General features: G+C 35.2%; 1 protein-coding gene across 1 annotated transcript in view; it reads left to right on the top strand.

The window, feature by feature from the left end:
• Positions 1–24477, top strand: part of TBX20 (T-box transcription factor 20) — a 51204-nt gene that overhangs the window by 20509 nt on the left and 6218 nt on the right. Inside the window, exon 6 of the mRNA XM_004317470.4 lies at positions 2094–2170. Within this exon, the coding sequence (XP_004317518.1) occupies positions 2094–2170 (77 nt within the window). The remainder of the gene's footprint in view (positions 1–2093; positions 2171–24477) is intronic.

Raw genomic sequence — 24477 nt, 5'->3', positions numbered from 1 at the left:
TAACACTGCAGGGGACGTGGTGCCAGCTTCTTTAGTGGCACTTAAACCACTTCCAGTTCTATGTATGCCTCTGCCTGCTCCATGGAATTTTAGGGACCATGTGATCTCATTTCTGTTGATAAATTATTGTGAAAGTGTTTTCATGAACTATAAAGCACTTTAGAAATCTAAAGTATTTTCATTTATAATTATTCAGTAGAAAAAGATAAAGAAATCCCATTTTTGAGGATTTAAAAATCTTGTTGTTGTTTTACAATTCTAGAATATATTGACTGCTTGGGCTTTAGAAAATGTTTGTAATTTATTTCAAACAAATAAAACTTTTTATCTTTGCCCTGAAAACTGACCTTTAATACTAAATCCTAGTCTGAAAGAATGGCTAGAAGAATGGCTTTCACCCTTTAGAAATCCATGCCCTTAATTAAAGGGGTGGCTAAGTGTGAGAGAATGTTCTCTACAAACTCTTGATGGCCACACTTTAGGGGCAACCTCAGTGGTTCCTGTATATTTCTTTCTATGCACACAAAGACCTGTTGCTGTCCATTAAGAACAGGTTTCTTACTTATCTAGCTTATTTCCTTCACTGTTTACCATTGTCCATTAACTAAGCTGAAAAGGAAATTAGCAATTTTATTTTTGGCTACTCTAGAGTGAATGTGCATGGGACAATAATGAGCATTTCTGAGGCACTGTCAAGTGTCCTTAAAAACTAATATCAAAGAATCAATCTTACAACTTGCCAGTGTTAATGATAGAGAAGTTCAGTGTCTCTGGTAAGGATAGTGTGGGAAGTTCTATTTTAAGTGAGGTAAATAGCTTTTTGCAGCTTGTACATTGGTTAGCTCACATTAAGAAAACTTGAAAAGTAAAAAAAAAAGACTGTCTTTTGTAATGAAAAAAACAATTCTTTAGATGTTAATAGTTTAAAATGAAAAGTAGATACACTCTGATCAAAGGGAAAGTTGCTTATTGGCAAAATAGTATTTCAAACTATTATATATCTCAAAATAGATATATTTTTGATTGTGTTTATTCCTTACTTTGAAAGAGGAAGGCATGCCGCCCTCAATCTATAACTTTTTTTCCAGGTTAAGACTATTCTGTGTGTGTCTCTCTTTCCAAAGATGAATGTGGGTTCTCATTTTGACACAAATGAGCTATGACTCTCTTTAAAGGTGTCTGTCGTTCTAATTCCAATAATTCTCCTCCATTCCTTTTAGCTCTTAACACTCAGAAATTTTGCAAGTAGAGCATCTTTTAATCAATGTTTTATTTATTTATTTATTTATTTTCTTTGTAACCTAACAGTTTTCCGTGAAGGTGCAGTGCATATATTTTAATGGATCTTTCTACATTAATATTGTGAAAATTATGACTAGCACAACATAGACACTTAATACTTCAGACTATGATTCTTATTAGGAAATTTTTTTTTCCATATAAGCATAGAGTCTGTAAGTAACATTATATGGGAGGATAATAAGAGACCCACTAATTTGATTCTTATTTAGTCAGATGGAAAGGGGAACAGGGGTAAATTTATATGCTGAAAGCTTTATATCATGTATTTATGTCAGGTATTTCATATAGTATTGAACATGAAGTTACTATTGTGGTATCCATTATGGTATATATCGGGACCCATGGTATTAACAAATGAGGCTGCCAAGTCAGCATGAGGTAACGTTCTTGTTTTTATTCCCCATTACTCACCAATGCTGGCCTTCTAGACAGCTTCCCTATTCCCCAGTCGAGCTCTAGCCTTTCACTACTCTCTTAAATACTTCACACGGCAGCCACACTGTTTGTAAAAGGCCCCCATTTCAAACTGTCTCTATCCATTGACTTCCAGCCTGTTTTAGGACCAGTCTGTCCTCAACTACTTCCTTCTCTCTGAGGCCTTCTCTGACCATTCCACCCAATTTAGGCCTCTTGTGAACTTCCTTAGCAATTTTAACCTCTATCACAATACTGAGAGACATTAAGATATTCTTGGGGTGCCATGATGGAAAATGAACAAACTTTTTATTTCTGATTTTATCTCCTTGACCATTGAAATGATACAGTTTTGTTACACTTTCTTCCCTTTCCAGATAACCAAGCTGAAAATAGATAGTAATCCTTTTGCCAAAGGATTCCGGGACTCCTCCAGGCTCACTGACATTGAGAGGTAATGAGAATTTTCTGTTTACTTTTTTGCCTAGATAAGATAAAGAGAAGCACTAGTTTGTAAGAGCACACTCCTTTCAACACCAAAGAGCCATAACCTCACTGTATAGAGTCTCCAATACTCTGTATAGTCTCCAGTTCTCTGCCCCACCTTCCCTTCCAGTTATAAACCCTGTAGATATGCAACTGCTTAAGCTTTGACAGCTGCAGCAGCTGGATCTATTCTACACTCAATTTCTGAGTGAAGTGGTTTCTTTGGACAGGACATTTTTTCAACGGGGCTTCTTTGTTATCAAAGACACAGTCCTCTACATGATATTAAGCTTCATGTCTTGAGTGGCAATCCACAGAGAAATAGATTCTTAATAGCCTTTCCCTTCTGAAGTGGATATATTTGTTAACATAAAGACTATAAAGGTAGTTTGGAATTTTGAAACAAGGAGAGGCCATTTAAATCAAGGGGTATATTTTACCTACAGCATAGACTGCTTATACTTAATAGGAAAGCTATCAGATCTCATGACCTTTAAGAAGGCAGGTGACAATCATGTGCCGTAATTTACCCCACTTTTTATTTAATTAAAATGGTTCACACGGTGTGAGACTGTCTACGTGATGAGTAATGACTATATTGAGGTGCATAGTTTGCCCAAAATTAATGTCAAAAAATGTTTTTTTCAAGGAGATTATTTATATCCCTTAAACATACTATGTAACTTTCTGTACTTATTCTGTTTTGTTTTTGGTGAGCACATTTAAGTTCCACTCTCTTTACAAATTTGAATTATATAATACAATGTTATCAACTATAGTCACCATTTCACACATTAGATCGTCAGATCTTACTCATCTTCTGTATCTGATCTTTTACGTGGCCTGGAATCTTTTGACAGGTGGGGTACCCTAGCTTTATCTCCAAATCTTTGTGTGATTTCCCTACCGACTGCTACGTGTTTCTGCCACACTCTTTGTTAGCTACCACATGGTCACATCTGACCTCAGCACTTCTCTCTGACCTGTCCTGGAAACTCAAATTAAAGGATGATTACGTGTTTTAGCAACATCTGTCTTATCCTTCCCTCATCCTTCCCAAATGGCAGAGCATAGGCGTGTGGTTTTGACTTGTGGGAACAGATATAGAAGCTCAGTGGGGAGACAAAGTATCCAGCAGGAGAGACTGAAAGTTGGGTAGAACTGTGGCATCTGAGTAGAAAAGATTAATTAGTTGGAGTGCTTGACAAGTGACTGTGGGGTATTGAGAGATCAGGGAAGGAAACTTGAGCTTGTTGAAAAATCCATTGCAAAATGCAGAGAGATGGCAAGGAGATAACTCTCCAATTAGGTGGGACATAGGCGTGCAAATAGGTCATAAGACCCAAGTCAGTGAGAAAGTGGTATCAGCAGCGTGGGTGACAAAGGAGTCCATTTACAAAGGCTACTTGCATTTAGGTGTGGCCTTTTTTATCTCCTATTTCTGGAGTGCCAGAGGTACTGATTCAGACTGGGTTTATGCAAATGGGATTTTAATATGTGAACTTTTTCTCCGTTCTAGTCAGGGGTCAGGCAAGAATGAAAATAGTGGCTCAGTCGGGAAGTAAGTGATGTGTTTTTACAGTGGGCATCATATCTTCTGTCTCAAATCAGTGGATGAGCATGGTATATAGAGACAAAGTCATGGGTTAGAGCCCCAGCTCTGCCTTTTCCTGCCTGAGTGATCCTAGAGAAGTCACCTAACCCCTGAATCTGTTTCCTCATCTAGAAAAATGGAGAAAATAACCCTGCTTACTTCAAAGGTTTATTATGAGAACCATGTAAGATGACATTTATGAAAGCACTTCTAAATCTCAAAATGTAAAATAATTACATTTTATTAGATGAGCATAGTTTTACCCCATCTAAGCTACTTTTAATAGTCTTAATAAACTACTCCTAGAGTAAAAATAGCCCCTTTTGTTGCACTTGTGCTCATGAGAGACAAGTACCCAGACTCACTACCCTTTAGAGAGACGGATTTGATAACACACGCAGCCACATTTTCCACTTATTTAATAAACATCCTGATGTGGGGAACACTCACATGTACATGAAGCTAAGAAGCTTTCAATGGTCTGAGGGCCAAGAGAGCATCTTATGTAACTAGCTGCAAGTTTGCAAGATGACCTAAGTAGTGTGAAATTGGCCAAGGTTTTGGATTTCATTTCCAGGTATTTCAGTCTGAATTTTTTCTAAGCAGCCTTTGGGGATGGGACAAATCAGATCAATTGATCTTTGGAGACCTAAAGAAATTAAATTAGTCTGGAGTCAGTTACTGCACTAAACCATCTAGTAATTGAATTGCTCCTTGTAACTGACTGAAAACAGCCCTATTTGTAACAATATAGAGAGCTTTTTTTAATAAGAGATCTGAGAGAAAAACACATCTTTTTAGGACATGATGACAGAAATTGCACTTTTCTAACCTAATTGAATATGATGTTATAAATATGTGACCTTAATGATTTCAAGTTTCCTGTTCTAGATTTACAGCTACTGTGTGGGACACCCAAACAAAAATGCCTTTAGGATTGGATCTGTTTGCCTTATACCTCTAAACTCACAGTATTATTCTTTCTACATCTGCACAAACTTTGAGGATACTCTAAAGGGCATTCTGGTTTTCTTGCTCTCATTTTATGAGGTTCCATTCAGATACCTGAATGTCTTACATACTTCATGTGCAGCCTTCTCCAGGGACAGCATCTCCCTCATTTATAAAAGGCAACTCATTACCAAAAGTAGAAAGTGTTTTCATTAGATGCTTTGCACATATACCTACAATGGACAGCCAAGAAGCAAATCAAAAGCTCAAAGGGATTTCTTAATATAATCTAATTTATAGTTATTTAGTTCAGGGAAAGAATTATCTGCTGGTGCCATATAATAAATAACTTACAGACACTCTATCAGTTGGTTTTTCTTTTGTGGGGAGGGAAGGGGCACTTTGTATAGTAAGTGAAGGCATGGTATTACTTCGGAGAAAGCAGAAATGACTATGAAGATATTTAAATGTTCAAAATTAAGTTTCTTCTGTTAAGTTTTTTTGTTTGTTTGCTTTGTTTTTTACAATTAGAGTTCATGCTTATTGCAGAAAAATACTGACAAGCAAGAAAAAGAGCATAAAAAAAGTAACAAAATCCCATTCACTCAGAGATAACCACTGACAAAACTTATATATTCTTCCAGATACTTTCCTATGCACATATGAACATTAACTTCCTTTGAAGTTTACCACACACACTATTTTTAATCATTTTTCCCTTAATATCAATAGGTATATGTCTGTAGTATACTTTTTAATGGCTGTCTAATTTTCCATTGTGTACAATAATTTGACCAATCCTATAATGTTAGTTACTTAGGTTTCCCACTCTTTGTTATGACAAACAGTGCCAGGAAGTAAAATGTATATCTTTACACATGTTACTCATTATTACTATAGGATAAATACTAACAAATAAAAATGCTGTGTAAAAGGATACACATTATTTTAACCATAATGTTATTTTTAATTGTTAAATTTTGGGGAAAACCTGAATGTTCAACAATAGGAGAATGGTTTAATAAATTTTTATAGTCATGCAATGGAATTTTTTTAAATTGTTGTAAAATATGCATTTTTAAGTGTATAATTCAGTGGCATTAAGTACACTCACAATGTTATACAACCATCACCATATCCATTTCCAGAATGTTTCCAACATCCCAAACAAATAAATCTGTACCCATTAAACAGTAACTCTCTACTCCTCCTCTCCACAGCCCCTGGTAATGTCTATTCTACTTTCTGTCTCAATGAATTTGTCTAGTTTAGGTACCTCATATAAATGGAAAGATATGCATGTTTTAAAGGCTTTTCATATATACTGCCAAGTTTCCTTCAAGAAAGATTGTCCATGTCATGATCAAGAGTGTCCATTTCTTTGCACATTTGTGAAATATGATCATCATCTTGTTATCTTTGCCAATTTGATAGGTGAAACTCTGCATTTCTCTTTTGTAAATTGACCTATTTATGTCCTTCGCCCATTGTTTTTTTCTTTTGGATTGTTCATCTTTTCTCTTATTCATCTATAAAAGCTGTTCTTATGTATTAATATTTTTATTGTTAATATATATTGGAATTATTTTATCCGTTTGAAATTAGCTTTTTACTTATGTTTTTGATAAACAGAATATTTCATCACCAAATGTATTGTTCTCTTTATGATTTCTATCTTAAAAAGATTCTCTAGTCCAAAAAAACATAAATAGGTAAATATTCAACTACAGATTTTCTATCATTTTATTGCTTTCTAGGTTTTTATTTAAATACTTAACTCATGCAGTATTGATTTTGTATAAAATATAAAATAGATGTTATTGTATATTTTTTATAAGTGGCCCCAAAACTATATATTTACTAATATATTCCTTCCCACTTTAAAAAAATTTCCCCTTTATCATATACTAAATTCTTACCTATAGTTGTTTTTAGTCTCCTTATTGATCTGCCAGTATTGTATTGTTATAATTTTGGTAAATTGGTATAATATATAAATATTTGATGATAGGTATAGATATCTGATATGACAAACTCCAGATCTTTTTTTGCTTGTCATTTTCAAATTTTCTTGACATTCTTTGACATTTATGCTTCCAGTCTCTGGAATTTTGTCCAGTCTTCCCAAAAAACGTCATTGGAATTTTGATTGGGCTTGTGTTGAATTTATATAATAATTTGGGGGAGAAAAATGATATCTTTACAGTATTGAGACTTCTAGGAGTATGTCATATGTTTGTCTTTTTACTAAAACCTCTTCTTATGTTCTTTAGAAGTTTTGGTATTTTCAAGTTTATAAGTCCTACACAGTTTCTTAGGCACAAAGCTACATTGTCCAGTTAAATAGCCACTGGCCACAGATGGCTAGTGAGGACCTGAAATGTGGCTATTCCATATTAAGAAATACCATAGGCAAGAAAAAACAAAACAAATACAAAAAAACAAGCAACAAAAAAACCCAAACACTGATTTTTAGGGTTTAGTATGAAATAAAAGACTGAAAGTATCTCAACAATAGTTTTAGGATATTGATTACATGTTGAAATAATATTTTGGAGACATACTGGGTTAAATAAAATACTAAAATTAATTTCACTTGCTTTTTCAAAATGTGACAACTAGACTATTAAAAATTACATACGTGGCTCACGTTACCTTTCTTTTGTCTAGAATGTACTAGAATTTTTAATTAGAAATCGGTCTAGTCTGTAAAAAGCTATTGATTCCTATATGTCTTTGGCATCCTGCCATTTTATTGAACTTAAAAAAATTAGTTTTAACAATTTTTCCTTTTATTCTCTTGAGTTATCCACTTAGATTTCTATATCATTTGCAAAAATGATCATTTTATCGTTTTCTTTCTAGGATTTACGCCTTTAACAATGTCTTTTTCTTGTTTTATTACACTGACTAAAATTTCTGGAATACTATTAAAAAGTGATGATAGTTAGCATTTTTCTCTTGTCCTTGACTTATTTAGTAACACCTCATGTTTTATCATTATATATGGTTTTCACTGGCTGTTGGTTTCAGATTGATATGCTTTATCATATTGAGGTATGCCTAAATTAAGAATATTTTGCTATCCTGAATGTTAACTGAATTTATATTAAATGCTCTTTTAACATCCACTGAGACAATTTAAATTATTTTTCTACTTTTAAATAAAAATATGATTAATTCTAGTCATACTATGTTGAGCCATCCTTGTATTTCTGGAATACATCCTATCTGGATTTTATCTGTTTTTCTTGTAATATATTGCTGGATTTAACTTACTCATATTTTATTTAAGATTCTTTGTATCAGTCTTCATAACAGAGATATACTTTGTTTCTTCTTTACTTCTCTGTCAGTCTTTGGTATCAGGTTTCTGCTAGTTTGTTTGAATAAACTGAAATATCTTCCTTCTTTTTATTGTTTGATCCGTTTAAATCCAAAGAAGTGATACTTTACAGTCTTGCCCATAAATTCATCTGGGTGCACTATTCTTTTGAGGAATACTTCTTTAACTCCTTTCTTAGTTTGTTCCATAATTTATCAGTCAAATGATCATTTACTTCTATCCCATTTAATGCCTGTCTTAAGTTCTACTTTGTCTTATCTTATATTGGTATATCTTAACATTTTTTGCTTTTATTTGCCTTCCAATTTTTAAAAATCTTTGTCCCTACAGCAATAGACCCCTCTTTCTCTTGCATAATCAAACAAATATCTTGACATTTCTTTCATTAAGTAAAAAACAACCTTCTCTTGATGCCATGTGTCTCCTGAGTTACTGATTTTCCCAGTTTTCGACTCCTTCTTATAGTAAAGCTCCTTAAAAAGAGTTGTGTGTATTCTCTTCTCAGTTCCTCTCTTCCCTTTGTCTCTTCTACCCTGTCATTTAGAGTTTCACCCACACTACCCCACCAGTCCACCTCTGTCCCGGTCACCAGTGAACTCTCCATTGCTAACCACAATGGTCAATTCTCAGTCCTATCTTACTTCACCCATTACCAGGGTTTGACACTGTTGTTTATTCTCTCCCTTTTTCCTCTTTGCTTCCAAGATCTCTCACAATCTCTGGTTTTTATTCTACTCCATTGGCCATTCTTTCTCCATCCCCTTGTTAGTTCTTCCCCTTGTCCTCCATCTGTAAACAGTAATGTGTTCCAGGCCTTAGTCCTTGGACCTCTTCTCTTCTCAGTTCGCATCCCCTTCCTAGGTGATATCACCAGTTTCATGCCTTTAAATGCCATTATATGCTGACTACTATCAAATTTACATCTCTGGTTCTGGCCTCTCTAGAGTCGAAGCTCTGGCTGGCTATTTCTTTTACTTTTCCGTCTCTGCTAAGGGTACCTCACATCTACAACAGGATGCCCAACTACACTCTTCTACACCTGCTCTCCTCTTACAGTTCCCTTCTCAGCTGCATCCCTCCCGTTGCTCCAGCCAAAAGACTGGGTGTCACCCTTGCTGACCCCTCTTTCTCTTTCCACATGCAGGCAACTAATCATTCTAACTATATCCAGAGGAGTCCAACTACTTCTTACCATTCTCACTGCTACCACTCTTATCTAGGACAATATCATCTCTTTCCTGAATTATTACATTAATTTCCTAATTGATCTTTCTACTCCCACTCTTACTGTTCTTAAGTCCATTTTCAGTTCACCAATCAGAATGATCTTATCAAAGAAAGGAAGTCAGATCACATCACTCTTGCTCAGAGTGACTCATCTTCCCATTCACAGTAAAATCCAAAGTCCAGACAAGGCCTGAAAGGTCCCATAGAATCTGATTCCAGCCGTCCCAGTTACCTCTCTGAACTTACCTACCTTTGTCTTGCTCACTTTCCTTTGAACATGCCCAGACCCATCTTAGCCCCAGTTAGGGCCTTTATACTTACTTACCCTCTGCCTAGGTTATGCAGCCCCCAATATCTGGTCCAATGCCTTGTCTTTTGCTTCCTACTATATCCCCAGAGCCTAGAATAGTGCCTGGGATAGAGTAAACACTCAAATATTTGTTGAGTAAATAATGATGTGTCTTTAAAGATGTCATACAGAGTATCTGTATTTTTAAAACTTTGTGTGAAGGTCTTTGTGTTTTAGTTGAAAAATTTAATCTATCTCCAAGTACCATGACCACTGATATATTTGGTATTGTTTCTTTCTACCTGTTTCTGCTCTCTGTTTAATTCAACTATTTGTTTTACCCCTTATTTTCTCTTCCTGTCTTTTGTTAAATTTATCAAGTCCCAGCACCACCCCCCACCCCACCCCGCTTTAATTACAGTTAACATTCCACAGCCACCACATGTCAGCCAGTGAGCTATGCAGTTGACACATTTTATTTCAGCTACACTTCAAAATAATTCTCTAATAAAGAATGACTATCATCCCTATTAAGATGAAGCTTAAAGAGATTAATACTTTATTCAAATTCACATACGGTAATTTGTGACAGCTGAGCCTTATACCAGGTTAGTTTGAAACCAATGTCCTTTCTCTAATGTTCATTATATTTCTTCTTAATATAATTATGCTTTTAAATTCTGAAAGACATAATTGTAAAATTGATATTTCTCTGTTATTGTTAGGAATGAAACTATACATTTTCTTTTCTTGTAAAATAGGAGATATTTAGTATGTGATTTTTTTCCTTGTACTGCCCCTCCCTCAACCTATAGCATTGATTTAAAAAATCTGGGATTTAAAATCCAGTTTATTCATGCATCTTCTTTATCTTCTTTTTCAATTCTTTTTCTTAATGTTAATGTAAGGATCACAAATACATCAACCACAATCATTTAAATTTAATTCTAGTCACACTCATTTCATTGTTTAACGCTCATTTCTTCTGTTATACTCTGATTACTGGAATTGTGTTCTGACTTTATTCTCAGTTGTTGAAAAATGTTGAGTAATTGGTTGAGGAAGGATATATGGGTGACCCTCTTTATCAGTTCATACATATCTGAGAGGATCTGTTGCCATTATTATAACCTGACTAGCGTCACTGTCTTTCTCCTCAGAACTCTTTCAACCTTCGTCATCTAGTTTTTAAATACTGTAGATAGGGTAAAAGCTGATGCTAAATTCACTCTCTTTCCTTCGTTGGAAAATTACCTTTTTTTCCTATCTGATAAAAATGCTTTTAGAAAGTTTCCTTTGAAATTCAGAAATTGTACCAGTATTTGTTCAGTTGTAAATTTTTTTCATTCGTATTTACAATGTAACTGAGCCCTTCCAATTGAAAACTCAAGTCGTTACTTATCTCAGGAAAATTTTCTTGTTCTTTTTTTTTCCTCCTCTTCCTTATTCTTTTTGCTTCTAATTGTTCTGCTCTATTCAGACCTACTAAAATTCCTATTATATAAATGTTACAACTCCTGAATCTATTCCCTACTTCTTTCATCTTTTGTTTAATAATTTTTATTTCTTTAACTGTTTACTCTGATATTGGAAGAATGTCCTATATGAGTCTTCTAATTTGTTGATTCTGTTTTCTACAGCATCCGGTATTCTGTTTGCTGTCCTTATTGAGTTCTTTTAAAATGTGGTAATTATTATTTTGTCACTTTCAAGTATACTTTTACATTTTCAGATTGTTTCCTTTTCATTCCTGCTAGTCCCTGCTTTATTAGTATAGGGTCTTCTTAAATCTCACTAAAAACTTGAAACTACAAATTAGAGACTTAAAACATTTGTTTCTTGGAACAAGTCTGTTTCAAAAGAGATCACTTGTTCCGTTTTTAAAAATTAGTTTTCTTCTTTTGAATTGCTGAGTGTTTTGTAATTCCAATTATCTTTCTCTAGCTCATGTATAGAATGGGATGTCTGTTTAGCGTTAGGAGCTGAGATTAATTGTGAATAAAATCATGTGGCTCTTTGTTTAATCTTGCAGGTGCAGACTGAAGAAGGGGTAATAATTTAAACTTACTGTGAGTGTGCCAATTTGGAAATAAAATTATTCTATTTGGGTTAGGAAGTTGTTGCAGGTAGGTGGAGATAGCCTTGGAAAAGGGAGTTTTACCTTTGCATTGATTATATTACCCTGTCTGCCTCAGCAGCTGGAAATCAGCTGTTCCCTCACCATGCCCAGCAAAGCAACCTCATGGCCCTCCTCCAGAGCCGGTGGTGGTCATTAGCCCCGCACCCTTCAATGTACCAAGACCACAGTGTGCTAGCTGAGAGGGTGCTGCTGTGGGATCCCTTCCTCATGGCCTCCAGCCGTGTAAGAATCTGCTTCTCATCAACTGCTCAAAGATCTGCCATTATCATTAATCTCCGCTGCTCCAAGGTGGGGTTTAGGTGAAGCTCTGACAGAGGGCTTTTCATTTCTTCCCCATTCCCCCAAGTAGCTTTCCTCCCTGTACAGCGATGAACCACACGCTGTTTGATGCTTCCCTCACTCCTTTCCTGTGGCTAAAATGTCAAAGTATGCAGTTGGCACTCTCCCTTCACACTGAGAGTCTCTATAAAATATGTTTAAAACTCCCTGGGATTGAACAAAACTTTCAAACACATGAAATTTGGACACAAGCCCAGAGGGAATCAGGCCTTCTTGCTCAGAGCTCAAACACTATTAGTTTAGATGAAGAAGAAAACTTCAGGAAACAAAGTTGCAAATCTGCTATTCTGGAAATTTATAGTTTTACCTGCATCAAGCCATGGAGCAGCAAGTATTTTGGCAGGTTTGCTAAAGAGGTTCAGTTTATGGATAATTCCTAGGTCTTAAATAATGACTTCTGGTGCTAGAAAGCAAGCAGTGTTGGTTCTAACACAGCTCTAAGCTGGCTTCTGGAATTTCTGAGGCAGTAAGGTTTTCATAAAGAGCAGTGTGGGGTGAGTGGGGCCCATCTCTAATCAGGCAAATAGCTTGGAGCAGGGGTTGGCAAACCCTGCTGTCTGCCACCTGTTTGGTATAGCCCACAAGCTAAGAATGGTCTTTACATTTTAAATGGTTGAAAAAGTTATAAAAATAACATTTCGTGACATGCAAAAATAATATAAAATTAAAATATATTGTCTATAAAGTTTTATTGCAGGACAGTCACATTTTTCAATTTATGTATTGTATGTGGCTGCTTTCATGCTACAGTGACAGAGCTGAGTATATCTGACAGAGATCCTAAGGCCTGCAAAGCTTAAACTATTTTCTACCAGGCCTTTACAGAGTAAGTTTGCTGATCACAGGCTTAGAGCTTTAAGGGGCTGTGGAAATGTTGGCAGCAAGGAAAACTTCTACCCAGAAATTTTACCTCCTTAGGATGGTATTTAAAATGAAGAAACTCAGAATTTCATTTTGAGGCCCATATGGTGATGCTAATTGACAAAGCTGGTGAGATCTGATCTCTGCCAACACCTTATCCTCCCTATCTTTACAATGGTAGTTTTTGAGACATGCCTTAGGGTCATTTTAGCACCTGTAGTTCAAGCCAGAAGATGACAGAGTAGGATGACAGAGTAATAACTTCAGCGATGCATACTTAAGATTCTCTGTAAATTTCAATTATCTATGTTATTTTTATCCATCGTCTAATCTTGTGCCTCAACTATAATGAATAACTGAAAACTAGGTTGTAATTTTTTTTCCTCTTTCAGAGAAAACTTTCAGGGCCTTTAGAGAACAGTATAAAAGGTATTTGGGAAAGCTGGTGTTAGAAAGACTCCGAAAACATCATCCAGTTTATTGTTAAAGAATTAAAACACTTTTACTAATATTTCCCAAATTTGCATTTTAAAATGGAAAAATATGATATTTAAAATGTGTTAAGAATCCAGTACTCAAACTTTAAATAAGTCAAATGTGAGCCTCCACTTCTCAGAATCCCCCTCCCCAGAGATAGTCTCTGTCCTCAGTTTGAAGGATATGTGTGTGCACACCCACATGTACTTTAAAGGTAAAATCCTACTTAAGTTCATACTGATACTTTCTATTTCAATTCAGGATGATAAAGTTTTTACTTAACCTCTCTGACCTTTTATCTGTACTTCTTTTCTCTCATGCTGAACCTCTAGTTCTCAGTAACACCAGGAATGACAGAATATTCTGTCATTGCTCCTTTTTTGCTTTATCTCACAGCATAGAGAAGCACAGCAATCTCAGAATATGTATGTCAGCATATCTCCAACAATGTGCCAACTAAAAATAGTTAAAAATCTTTCTGTGGTTCTTTTTGTCCTTAGTGTAGATTCCGTTGATACTACAGTGTTGTGTTTTTTTTTAAGTTTTGTTTTGTTTTTTGTTCATACCACTAACCTAATGATACACATTTAGGTTCATTTGTTTTATTGTATTTTTTATTTTTTGGAATTTAAAAAAGTATAATTTTCTTATATGGTTATTTAATACATGATTTACATGGTTTCAAGACAAATCTACAGAACATGACTTATTCAAAGACAGTCAAAATTCTATATCTCCTCCATCCTATTTCTTCCCTCTCCTATCGGTAACCATTAAAAAAAAAAAAAAGCATTGTTTATCCTTGTTTTTTAATATAATATATTATGTTTTTTAATATAAGCAGATACATGTTTATATATGCTTCTTTTTCTTAAATTTTAACACTCTATACATTTTCACCTTGTTTTTTATGTAACAATGTACATTAGTATTTTATTACATATATATATCTGTACTATGTAAGTATATAATATACATGTAATGTATACAGTAATATGTTTGGGCTCAGTTGTGGCATATTGTTTTGTTATATTTAAATAGATATACAAGTATTTTATATAAATAATCTTTTACTATGTGGTCTATTTTATTAGCAACCTTTTTTTTAATACTTTTTTTTGGTAACTAGCAAGATTCATACTCTTGTTCTGTTTTCCTTTACACTAATATCTGTTAAGAACTCCTACTCTCCCTCTAATTTTCTTTTAAGTCCCCTCCTAGAAGCAATATTGAAATTAACTAGTAACTTCTTTTTTCTTCCCCCCTACTTTCCCTCTTTTTCAGCATCTGATTTGAAGTAACATCCTTTTAATCCCAGTTAATAAACATATATAATCAACAACTTTATTCTACTTACCATGTTCTTTCCCCATTCTCCCCCCCATTTTTGAGAACTGTATCTCATCTACCTTGTCGGAGAATACTGTATCCTTTCTTATAACCATGGTTTAGTCTTAGTTCTATAAGTAAATATATATTTAATGTCCCTGATGCATCTTATGTCAGTATCTCTCCCGTGTTTTGGTTGTCTGAAGTTCATTTTCTACTTGGTTCCTCAAGAAAGGCTATAGTGGGACCAAAATTCCTTGTCTTTTGCATGAACATGACAGTCTGTGGCCTCCATTTGTGAAAGTCAGTTGGACTTGGTATACACAATCCTTCCATCACATTTTCTTTCCTGCCATATTTTAGATATGTTGTTACTTCAGTGTCTCCTGGAATAAACTATGGCTGTCAAACTCTGATGACAATCTAATATTCTTTCCCATATAAGTGACAGCCTTTTTTCTGGAATGATCAAAAGATTTCATTCTTTTTCCTTTGTTCTTATTGTCCTTGATCAAAGGGCAGAAGGGGATGCCCAGTTCCCAGAGGATTATCTGGACATGTTGCCTTCTTATTTCTTTCACTCATAGATGATGTGAAGGGACAGAAAGGTGGCATCAGTCTTCTGAAACATTATGCATTTGTTCCTCTTGTACCTCATGCTTTCTTAGAATGAGGAGTCCTTGGAGTACAATCCAAGACCCTCCCTACACTAACTTCTAGTGAGCTTGCCAACGGAATAAATTTTAAATTGTCAGAAGCTCTGCTGATGACCTTAGAGGCAGAGAAGTGGAAAATCATGGTGAAATGAAATGTAAGGATTATGTGGATTTTCCTTCTCTACATCATGGGTCCCATCCAGACAGCTGGCACTTGCATCATTTTGGTGGACTCAGTGGGAAGCTGAATGGAAGTCCTGCTCAGTGCTCTCTCCAGATGTCCTATAGTAGAGCCATTTCTTTAAAAAATCCTCCTCTACCTTTGAATTCTGAACATATTAGTCACTTTTTTCCTTAAAATGTGGTCCAGAATAAGACTTTCTGCAGTATACTTTTGTGTACTTAGTTCATCTCTCCTCCTCATCTTCACCTTCCCCTATTTAGGATACCTGCTGCTGGTATCTGGGCTTTCTTCTAAGCATTCTGGCTAGCTTTGGGAAAAAGAAAATTCTGACATTCAGGGCTCCTGAAGAAGTCATGCGTGTCATGAACTGATTAGTCCAACCTAATAGTTGTTACCCAAATAGCCGACAACATAAGTTCACATATCACTCCTTATATTCTATCTTTAGAAGAAAACCAGTATAACTGATTTATGCAAAGCAGAAGAATATATATATATATATATATATATATATGGGGGGGAGCATTGTATTGCCTGAGAAAATAAATGGATTAAACTACAGCCTAGTGAATAGTGAAATGGTTATGGCTCATAACTTAGTTTGCTAATTCCCTTAATCTTTCATAAATACAACTATACTTGAGTATTATGGAGACTCTTATAAAGTAGATTATGCAGTGTCTGTAATAAAGTAAAAGTGAAACATAATTTCAATGAAGTCAGCTAAAAAAAAAACAAACAAAAAACCCTGGATGTTAAAGGCAGCCACCACCAGTGAGAGGCAGGCTATTCGAAAGTAAAAATACTAAAGAAAACAAATGGCAAAAGCTAGTAACAATGGTCTCTGCTTCATTTATTTTAAGGCTGGAGTGATTTGGGGAGCTAACCAGTTTTGTCATTATACCAATGAGGCAAGTAGGGCCCAGAGAGTGATCTGCCAGATCACACAATTAGTTAGTAGAAGATTTGGGGTTAGAACTCAGGGTTCTTTGCAACTAGTACTGGACTTTTTCAAAATGACTCTTTTTAATTTTTACTTCTGTTTATATATTTATAGACTCATAAATTGTTAGAGCCATGATGGATCTTAGAGATCATCTAATCCAGCCCACCATTTCCCTACCCCACCCTCATTTTATAGGAGAAAGCAAAGCCCAGACACAGATAAGGAATCTGATCACACAGCTTCTTAGTAAAGAAACATCTTTTTATCATCTCCAATGAAGGCAGAGTTAGTATAAGAGACTGTATGCATAAAATGGAAGTTATTTTGTTTGGTAACCAGATTAAAGTCTGCTTTTAAATACAATCTATTAATTTAATAAATTAAAATAGTCTGGTAACAACAACCACAGAAAGGAAGGGATGACTTTCAACAGAACTAAATTTTTCTTTTCAAATTATATAAGTAGTTACCACAAAATTCTTTTAACTAGCAAGCTATGTTCCTGCATTTAAAACGTTACTCATTTATTCACAGCTTCTAAGAGGAAACATTTATATTACAAAACAGTCTCAAACATATCAGCGGGTTTGATAGAGCAGCAGAGTTATTCACAACTGACTTATGGTCATAAGTTGTCCTCCTTTTTTTCTTGCTTGTGTCTTTCTTTCTATCTGTGTCTAAAGGATATTTGTTCCCTGCCTCACAATTTACTAAAGTTTATTTTTAGAGGCTGAATAATCTGTACTTTGCATGAGACCTTTGTTCTAGTCACAACAGTTAGACTTAAGAAACTAGTTTTTTTTTTTTTCCACAGTGGTACAGTTTACTTATTTAAGTTGCTAATAATGATATAAAACCAGAAATGTGTATTACTATTGAAAAGAAAAATTAGTAGGATTAAGTCACATAAATAAAAATAAGCTAAAATCTAAAAGCTTTTAAAAAGATTATTTTGTTTTTCCAAAATGTATTGCATAATATATTTCTGTTCTCAAATTAAAATTAATGATTTATAATACAACTCCAATTGTATTATCTAAAGTTTTCATTTATTAAGTACTTTGTGGAAGCAACAAATATTGATATATTGTCTTCCAGTAATTTATAACATTATCTGCATAAATCTTTAGAAAAATATTGTGACAAGGAGTTGTTTACAAAGGCCTACTAGTAAAATATGATGTAAACATGAGCAAACTCATGAGCACGGACAACTTTAAATATTTTGTTTCCTGTAAATTAGATTTGATTTTAATGGATCTGTCATTTTCTCCCTGAATGCAGCTTTTTACCGGGTCTGTATTTAGAAAGAGAGAAAGTTAGAATGTAAATTGAAATAATATTTACTTTTTATTTAATTTTCTCTCTGACATGTATATTGTAGGATGGTTTAAATGAAGCATAGCAAGTTATAGCGACTGGAAGTCTCAATTTCATCTAAAATGATTATGATTATGTAACCAGCTTTAGGAACACATGATTTTGATACTCAATAATAATAGTGATTTAATTTTGTTACCTATAAACATTTATTGAGCACTTATTATATGCCAAGCACAAACATAAACTCTCTATATGTATTTAACTCATTAAATCTTAATAATAACCCTAAAAGCTAGGTCATATTAATATCCCTCATTTTGCAGATGAGAAAACTAAGACAAAGAGTAGTGAAGTAATTTGACCAAAGGCAGACAACTGGAAAGTGGCAGGGCTAGGATTCGAGCTAAGCAGGTTCCAGTAACCACTACACTAGGGCAGCGGTTCTCCGAGTGTGGCCTCCAGGTCAGTAGCATCAGCGTTACCTGGAAACACGCTAGAAATAATATTCTTGAGCCATACTTCAGACTTACTAAATTAGAAACTCTAGAGTGGGGTCCAAAAATCTGCGTTTTGACCAGCCCTCCAGGTAATTCTGATGAACACTGTCTTAGTCTGTTGGGCTGCTATAACAAAAATGCCATAGACTGTGAGTAGCTTAAACAACAGACATTTATTTCTCACAGTTTTGGAAGCTGGTGAGTCTAAGATCAAGGTGCTGGCAGATTCAGTTTTTGGTGAGGACCTGCCTGTGGTTCACAGATAGCTATCTTCTCACTGTGTCCTCACATGGCTGAAGAACAGAAAGCTAAAGCAAGCTCTCCTTTCTCTTATAAGGGTACTAATCCCATTTATGAGGGCTCCACACTTAAAACCTAACGGTCTACCAAAGGCCTCACATCCTAAAATCATCACATTGGAGATTAAGATTTCAACATGAATTTGGGGGACACAAACACTCAGTCTATAATACACTAAAGTTTGAGAACCACTGCCTAGATAAAGAAAGCATTGTTCTCTCCCTCGTTCAAAGGCCAACAGTGTAGTGGTAACGGTGGTCATGCAAACACATGATTGCCATCCATCTAGTAAGTGCATTTAAAGAGGAATATATTGGGTAAAGCAATGGTGCAAAGGAGAATGTGAAGGAAAAGGGAAGGTTTTGCTTTTTGATCATTAAGAAATTTGTACTCTAGTTTCAGAGATAGAGGAAGGGTAATCAGTTCAATACTGATAGAGTATGTTGGTTTTGCTTATCTAGAGTTTCAACAGATAGTTCAGATGACTTCCAATAGTTCTGAACATTTTTGCAGAATCAACATAATCATTGCAGCTACCCTGTATTTTGCCCACCTTCTGGCTATGATTGTGTCTCTTACATGTATATTAGTCTTGGAATTGATGGTTACACATTAGTCAGAAGAGATCTCTTAAAGATACCTAATGATGTATGCTTTTTGCCTAGAAAAATAATTTAGTGTTAGATATTAGAAAGGCCAACCTTCAATAATGGTACCCATTTTACTTATCTATTAAAATCCAAAGTAACTATTGTCTCTTACTTTGGGATATAACAGAACTGAGCATTACAAGGTACTGTCCTAGCTTGTAATACATAAGTCACTTAACCCATTAGGTGAGTTATCCCTTATTTTTCAGAGCACAGTATTCCAGAAATCCTCACAGTAGTCTTCCAGGCTAAATAAATTCTTTGCACTTTTCATTCTGCTGGAAACAGGGATTAGACATAAAGTAAACAACATGAGCTGTCTATTCTTCGTAACATCTTCGAAGAGACGGCCCTGATTTGCACCACTGTTTTCAATCACTTAAAAGGCAATAATTTAATTATGCCATCCTTTATATAAGAACTGCCATTGCTTTCAGTTCCCTTCCAGGCCTGACAAAAATAAATCACTTCAATAAATCCCTTTTTTCTCCCTCTTAGAGACAAGAATAAGTAATGATACCAGTGATCTTCCAAGGACAAAATAAATATAATGTACTTTGTATAGAAAAGCAAAATATTTCACAAGGCAGTGATTCATTGTGTTATTTAAACAATTTTTCTTGTGTATATGTGAAAAATGTTTAAATGATTTTATATAAGGGCATTTTTAGAGCGGCAGATACTACACTCTGCTTTTGAACTCAAATGCTTGGATAGAGCAGTCTATGTGCCTAGGATGGGCAACAGAATACACCTTAGAAATACACCATCCATAATTTCAGCTCATTGATGGTCACTCCTTTATGACTTTACAAAGAGAAAATATTTTCTAGGGTATCTGAAACAAGTTCTTTCCTCATGTGAAAATAACCACCTAATTCTTTTCTAAGTTCATTTTAAATATTAACAGTATGACACATGGCTTAGACTAAAAGGACATCAGCTTGAATGTATGTAATAGTTGTCATTTTATTAAAGGTTACTCATCTCAATTGACGTTTTTCTTAATGACCCAAGTTACCCAAAAAGACAGTCATGCTCTAATATTACAGTGAATTAAGTCCTTGAGTAAGTGACTCAGCTGTTAAGGCTACAGGGGTCCAACATTACCAGAGTGTGGGCATATAAAACTTAAAATATATGGCAGTTAGCAAATTGATTAGTTAGGGTCCATGTTATGCCAAGTTACCCTTTCTGTTAATTTCTTCATTTACTGGTGCCTCTTAGTAAATGATAAAATATTTTCATGTCAACAAGTCCAACTCAAGGGATTCAACAAGTTCACGGGATCTTTAAAAATAGGTTACAGTTTTAAACAGGTGATATGGACTCATTAAAGCTTAATGTTATATTTTATGATAGGTATAATTTTATAATAGAACTGCAAATAACATACTTTTCAAGTTTTCTGCTGACTTTTACATTCAATCACTGAGAAAAATCCTCCTGTTTGGATCACGTTATTCTGAATTAGGATTATTCATATGGGTGAAATAAACTGGAAAAAAATATAATCTAAAAGAATAGAATTTTTACCTGCTTTAGATATACTTTTATAGGGCACTAATATTTACTGCGTACCTCCTATGTGCCACTTTTGAGCAATTCAAATGCCTTACCTCATTTAATTCTCATAGTTATAGTTCTTATCACTATTATTTGCTTTACTTTTATTTTTCCATAGCACTATCATCATCATCTAATATGCTACACATTTTTCTACATATTTTTCTTATCATCTTCTCCTTCTCCCCCAGCCCTCTCTCCCATTAGGCAGGGATTTTTACGTTTTGCTTACTGCTGTCTCCATAATTCCTAGAATAGTGCCTTGTTCATAAAAGGTGCTAAATAATTTTGGGGGGGATGAATGAATGACTTCCCAATTTACAGATGAAGAGAGGTTAAGGAAATAACAAAACTAGAATGTGAAAATGGTTTTAGGTGGTCCATATACTCATCTATCCATTCATCCATTTGATGAGTGACTTTAAAGCCCATGAAATTTCCAATATACCACATTGCCTCCAATGCATTTACTATATTGATATAAAAATCAGCATGATAATGACAAGTTTTATCGATTCATTATAAGTTCCCCAAGTATCAGCGTTAGACCAGCAGTTCTTCTCTTTTTGTCCATTTGTAGGTTACCATTTCTTATGATAGTTTATGATTTGTAATTAATTTTGAATAAACATGTCCAAAGTTCAAATGGTACAGAGGCATATATGGAGAAAAGTATCCATCACACACCTTCTCCTCCACTAGAACCACCTGGGGAGCTTTACAATTACTGAAGCCTGTGTCCCACCCCATAGATTGCGATTTACTTGATCTGTGGGTATGACCTGGTTTTGGAATTTTTAGAAGAGCCTCAGGACAGACTGTGCTTCAGGTAAAGGTAAAGCAACAAGGACCAAATATAACCTCTTGCCTTAAATAACTAAGAAACACACAAAATATATGAAACAATGCTTTTTTAAATGATACTGGACACAAGGCAAAAAAAGACAGTAATCCCTGAAAGATGGGAAACAAATGAGGTGAGCCCTATGATGGACCCAGCTTATAGTCTGAGAGAGTATCTAGGCCATGGCACAGGGAGAGAGAATATAGGCTGAGCCTGGCAGACTCCCTGAGTTGAGCACTCGGAGCTGAGAGTTCAATGAGAGCAAACAGTGAGAATCCACAGGACAGACCACAGGAGAAGAGAACGCCAAAGTCCTACAGGGGGGTCCCTCTTGAGTGTTCAGCTGGGAGCTGACTAGCACATGTGTGAGGAAACTACCAGAGGTTGCAGGGAAGGGAGCACCTGAAAAGACTGGAGGCAACAGTACCTAGTGTCCATACAGCGATAAAAATAACGCCTGTTCTAACTAGATGGACTGGAAAATCTTGCAATTTGCAGGGCATTTGATAGAATACTCAGACGGGTTTTGCTTTAATAGTGAGAACAAAATTAGTCCTAGACTAAACAGTATTCCAGTCCTACCTAACGTATCTTGAAAGCAAGACCCCAAACGATCACTTATTTCCAAGTAGCTTAACTATATCCTAGAACAAAGCTCAAGAATATTTATAAGAATACAGAAATATCCAGCAACCACCAAGATAAAATTCACGTCTGACATCCAATTAAAAATTACCAGAAATGCAAAGTAGAAAAATATAACCCATAAATTAACCAATTGAAAATAACCCAGAACTGACACAAATATTACAATTAGCAAAGACATTAAAACAGTTATTATAACTGTATTCCAAATAGCCAAAAATTAAGTAGAGACACGGAAGAGGCCCAAGTGATCCAAATCAAAATTCTATTATGGTTTATCACAGGATATTGAATCTAGTTCCCTGTGCTATACATTAGGACCTTGTCAAAATTCTAAAGATGAAAACTATAATGTATAAAATGAAAGATACACTGGATGGGACTAATGGCAGATTAGATGTTGCAGATGAAATAATTAGAGAACTTTAAGACACAGCAATAGAAACTATCCAAAATAAAACAGAGAGCAAAGAGAAATTTTTTTAAATTTTAAAAAATGAAGAGTATCAGTGAGTTGTGGGGAAACTAATATAGTCTAATAATAATATAATATAGTCTAATATAATATAGTCTAATATATATAATATAACTAATATAGTCTAATATATGTGTAACTGGAGAACTGGAGCCCCTCAAAGGTGGATGGGGAGATGAAGGAAGAACTATATTTGAAGAAATAATGTTCAAAAATTTTCCAAATTTAATGACAACTAAAAACACACAATCCAAAGAGGGCCAACAAACTGAAGCTCAAGAAGCATTAAGAAATAACACCAAGGCACATCATAATCAAATTGCTCAAAACCAGTGTAGAAAATATTGAAAGCAACCAGGGAATTAAAGACATAGTAGATAAGATAAGGATGACAGCAGATTTCTTGTCAGAAACAAAGTAAATGAGGAGACAGTGGAGCAACATTTCTAAAAGTGCAGAAAGAAAAAAGTCTGCTCACCTAGAAATTTATACCCAGCAAATATGTTAAAAAAAAAAAAAAGCGGGCTTCCCTGGTGGCACAGTGGTTGAGAGTCCGCCTGCCGATGCAGGGGACACGGGTTCGTGCCCCAGTCTGGGAAGATCCCACATGCCGCGGAGCGGCTGGGCCTGTAAGCCATGGCCGCTGAGCCTGCGCATCCGGAGCCTGTGCTCTGCAACGGGAGAGGCCACAACAGTGAGTGGCCCATGTATTACAAAAAAGAAAAAAAAAAAAAGCAAAATGAAGACTTTTTTCAGACACACAAAATTGCACTACAGATATGTTAAAGGAAGTCCTTCAGGTAGAAGGAGAATTATATCAGATGTCAACCTAGATCTACGCAAAGGAATGAAGGACAGTGGGAATGGTAACTACAAGAATAAGTAGATCGATTTTTTTCATATTATTCAAATCTTTTAAAACATAATTCACTGTTTAGACAAAAAAATAACAGTGTAGTGTGGCGTTTCTGTAAAAGTAAAATGTCTGACAAGAACGGTACAAAGGTTAGAAGAGAGAAATAAAAGTAATGTTATTGTGAGTCTTATACTTAAAGTGGTAACTATCACTTGCCAAGCAGATTGTGACGTGTTAAAGATATTTACTGTGAACACTAAATCAACCACTAAAAAACCAAAAGTTATAAATAATAAACAAACCAACAAAGGAGATGAAATGGAATTATAAAATATAACCTAAAAGAAGGCAAAAAGAGGAAGAAGTTTTTTTTGACAAAGATGCAGTGGTAATTCAGTGGAGACGGGGTCATCTCTTCAACGAATAGTGCTGGAATAGTTGGCTATCAATAAGCAAAAAATGAACATCCATCCATACCTCATGCTTATACAAAATTAGCTCAAGGCAAATTATATATCATTATGTGAAACCTAAAACTATAAGAACTTCTAGAAAAAAAAATTAAGAGAAACATTTTTTTTTTTTTTTGCGGTACGCGGGCCTCTCACTGTTGTGGCTTCTCCCGTTGCGGAGCACAGGCTCCGGACGCACAGGCTCAGTGGCCATGGCTCACGGGCCTAGTCGCTCCGTGGCATGTGGGATCTTCCCAGACCAGGGCACGAACCCGTGTCCCCTGCATCAGCAGGCAGACTCCCAACCACTGCGCCACCCGGGAAGCCC

Source organism: Tursiops truncatus, chromosome 9 (assembly GCF_011762595.2).
Source record: "Tursiops truncatus isolate mTurTru1 chromosome 9, mTurTru1.mat.Y, whole genome shotgun sequence".
NCBI classification, from domain to species: domain Eukaryota; kingdom Metazoa; phylum Chordata; class Mammalia; order Artiodactyla; family Delphinidae; genus Tursiops; species Tursiops truncatus.
The sequence above is the reverse complement of the archived record's forward strand: the minus strand, read 5'-3'. Positions and strand labels throughout refer to the sequence as shown.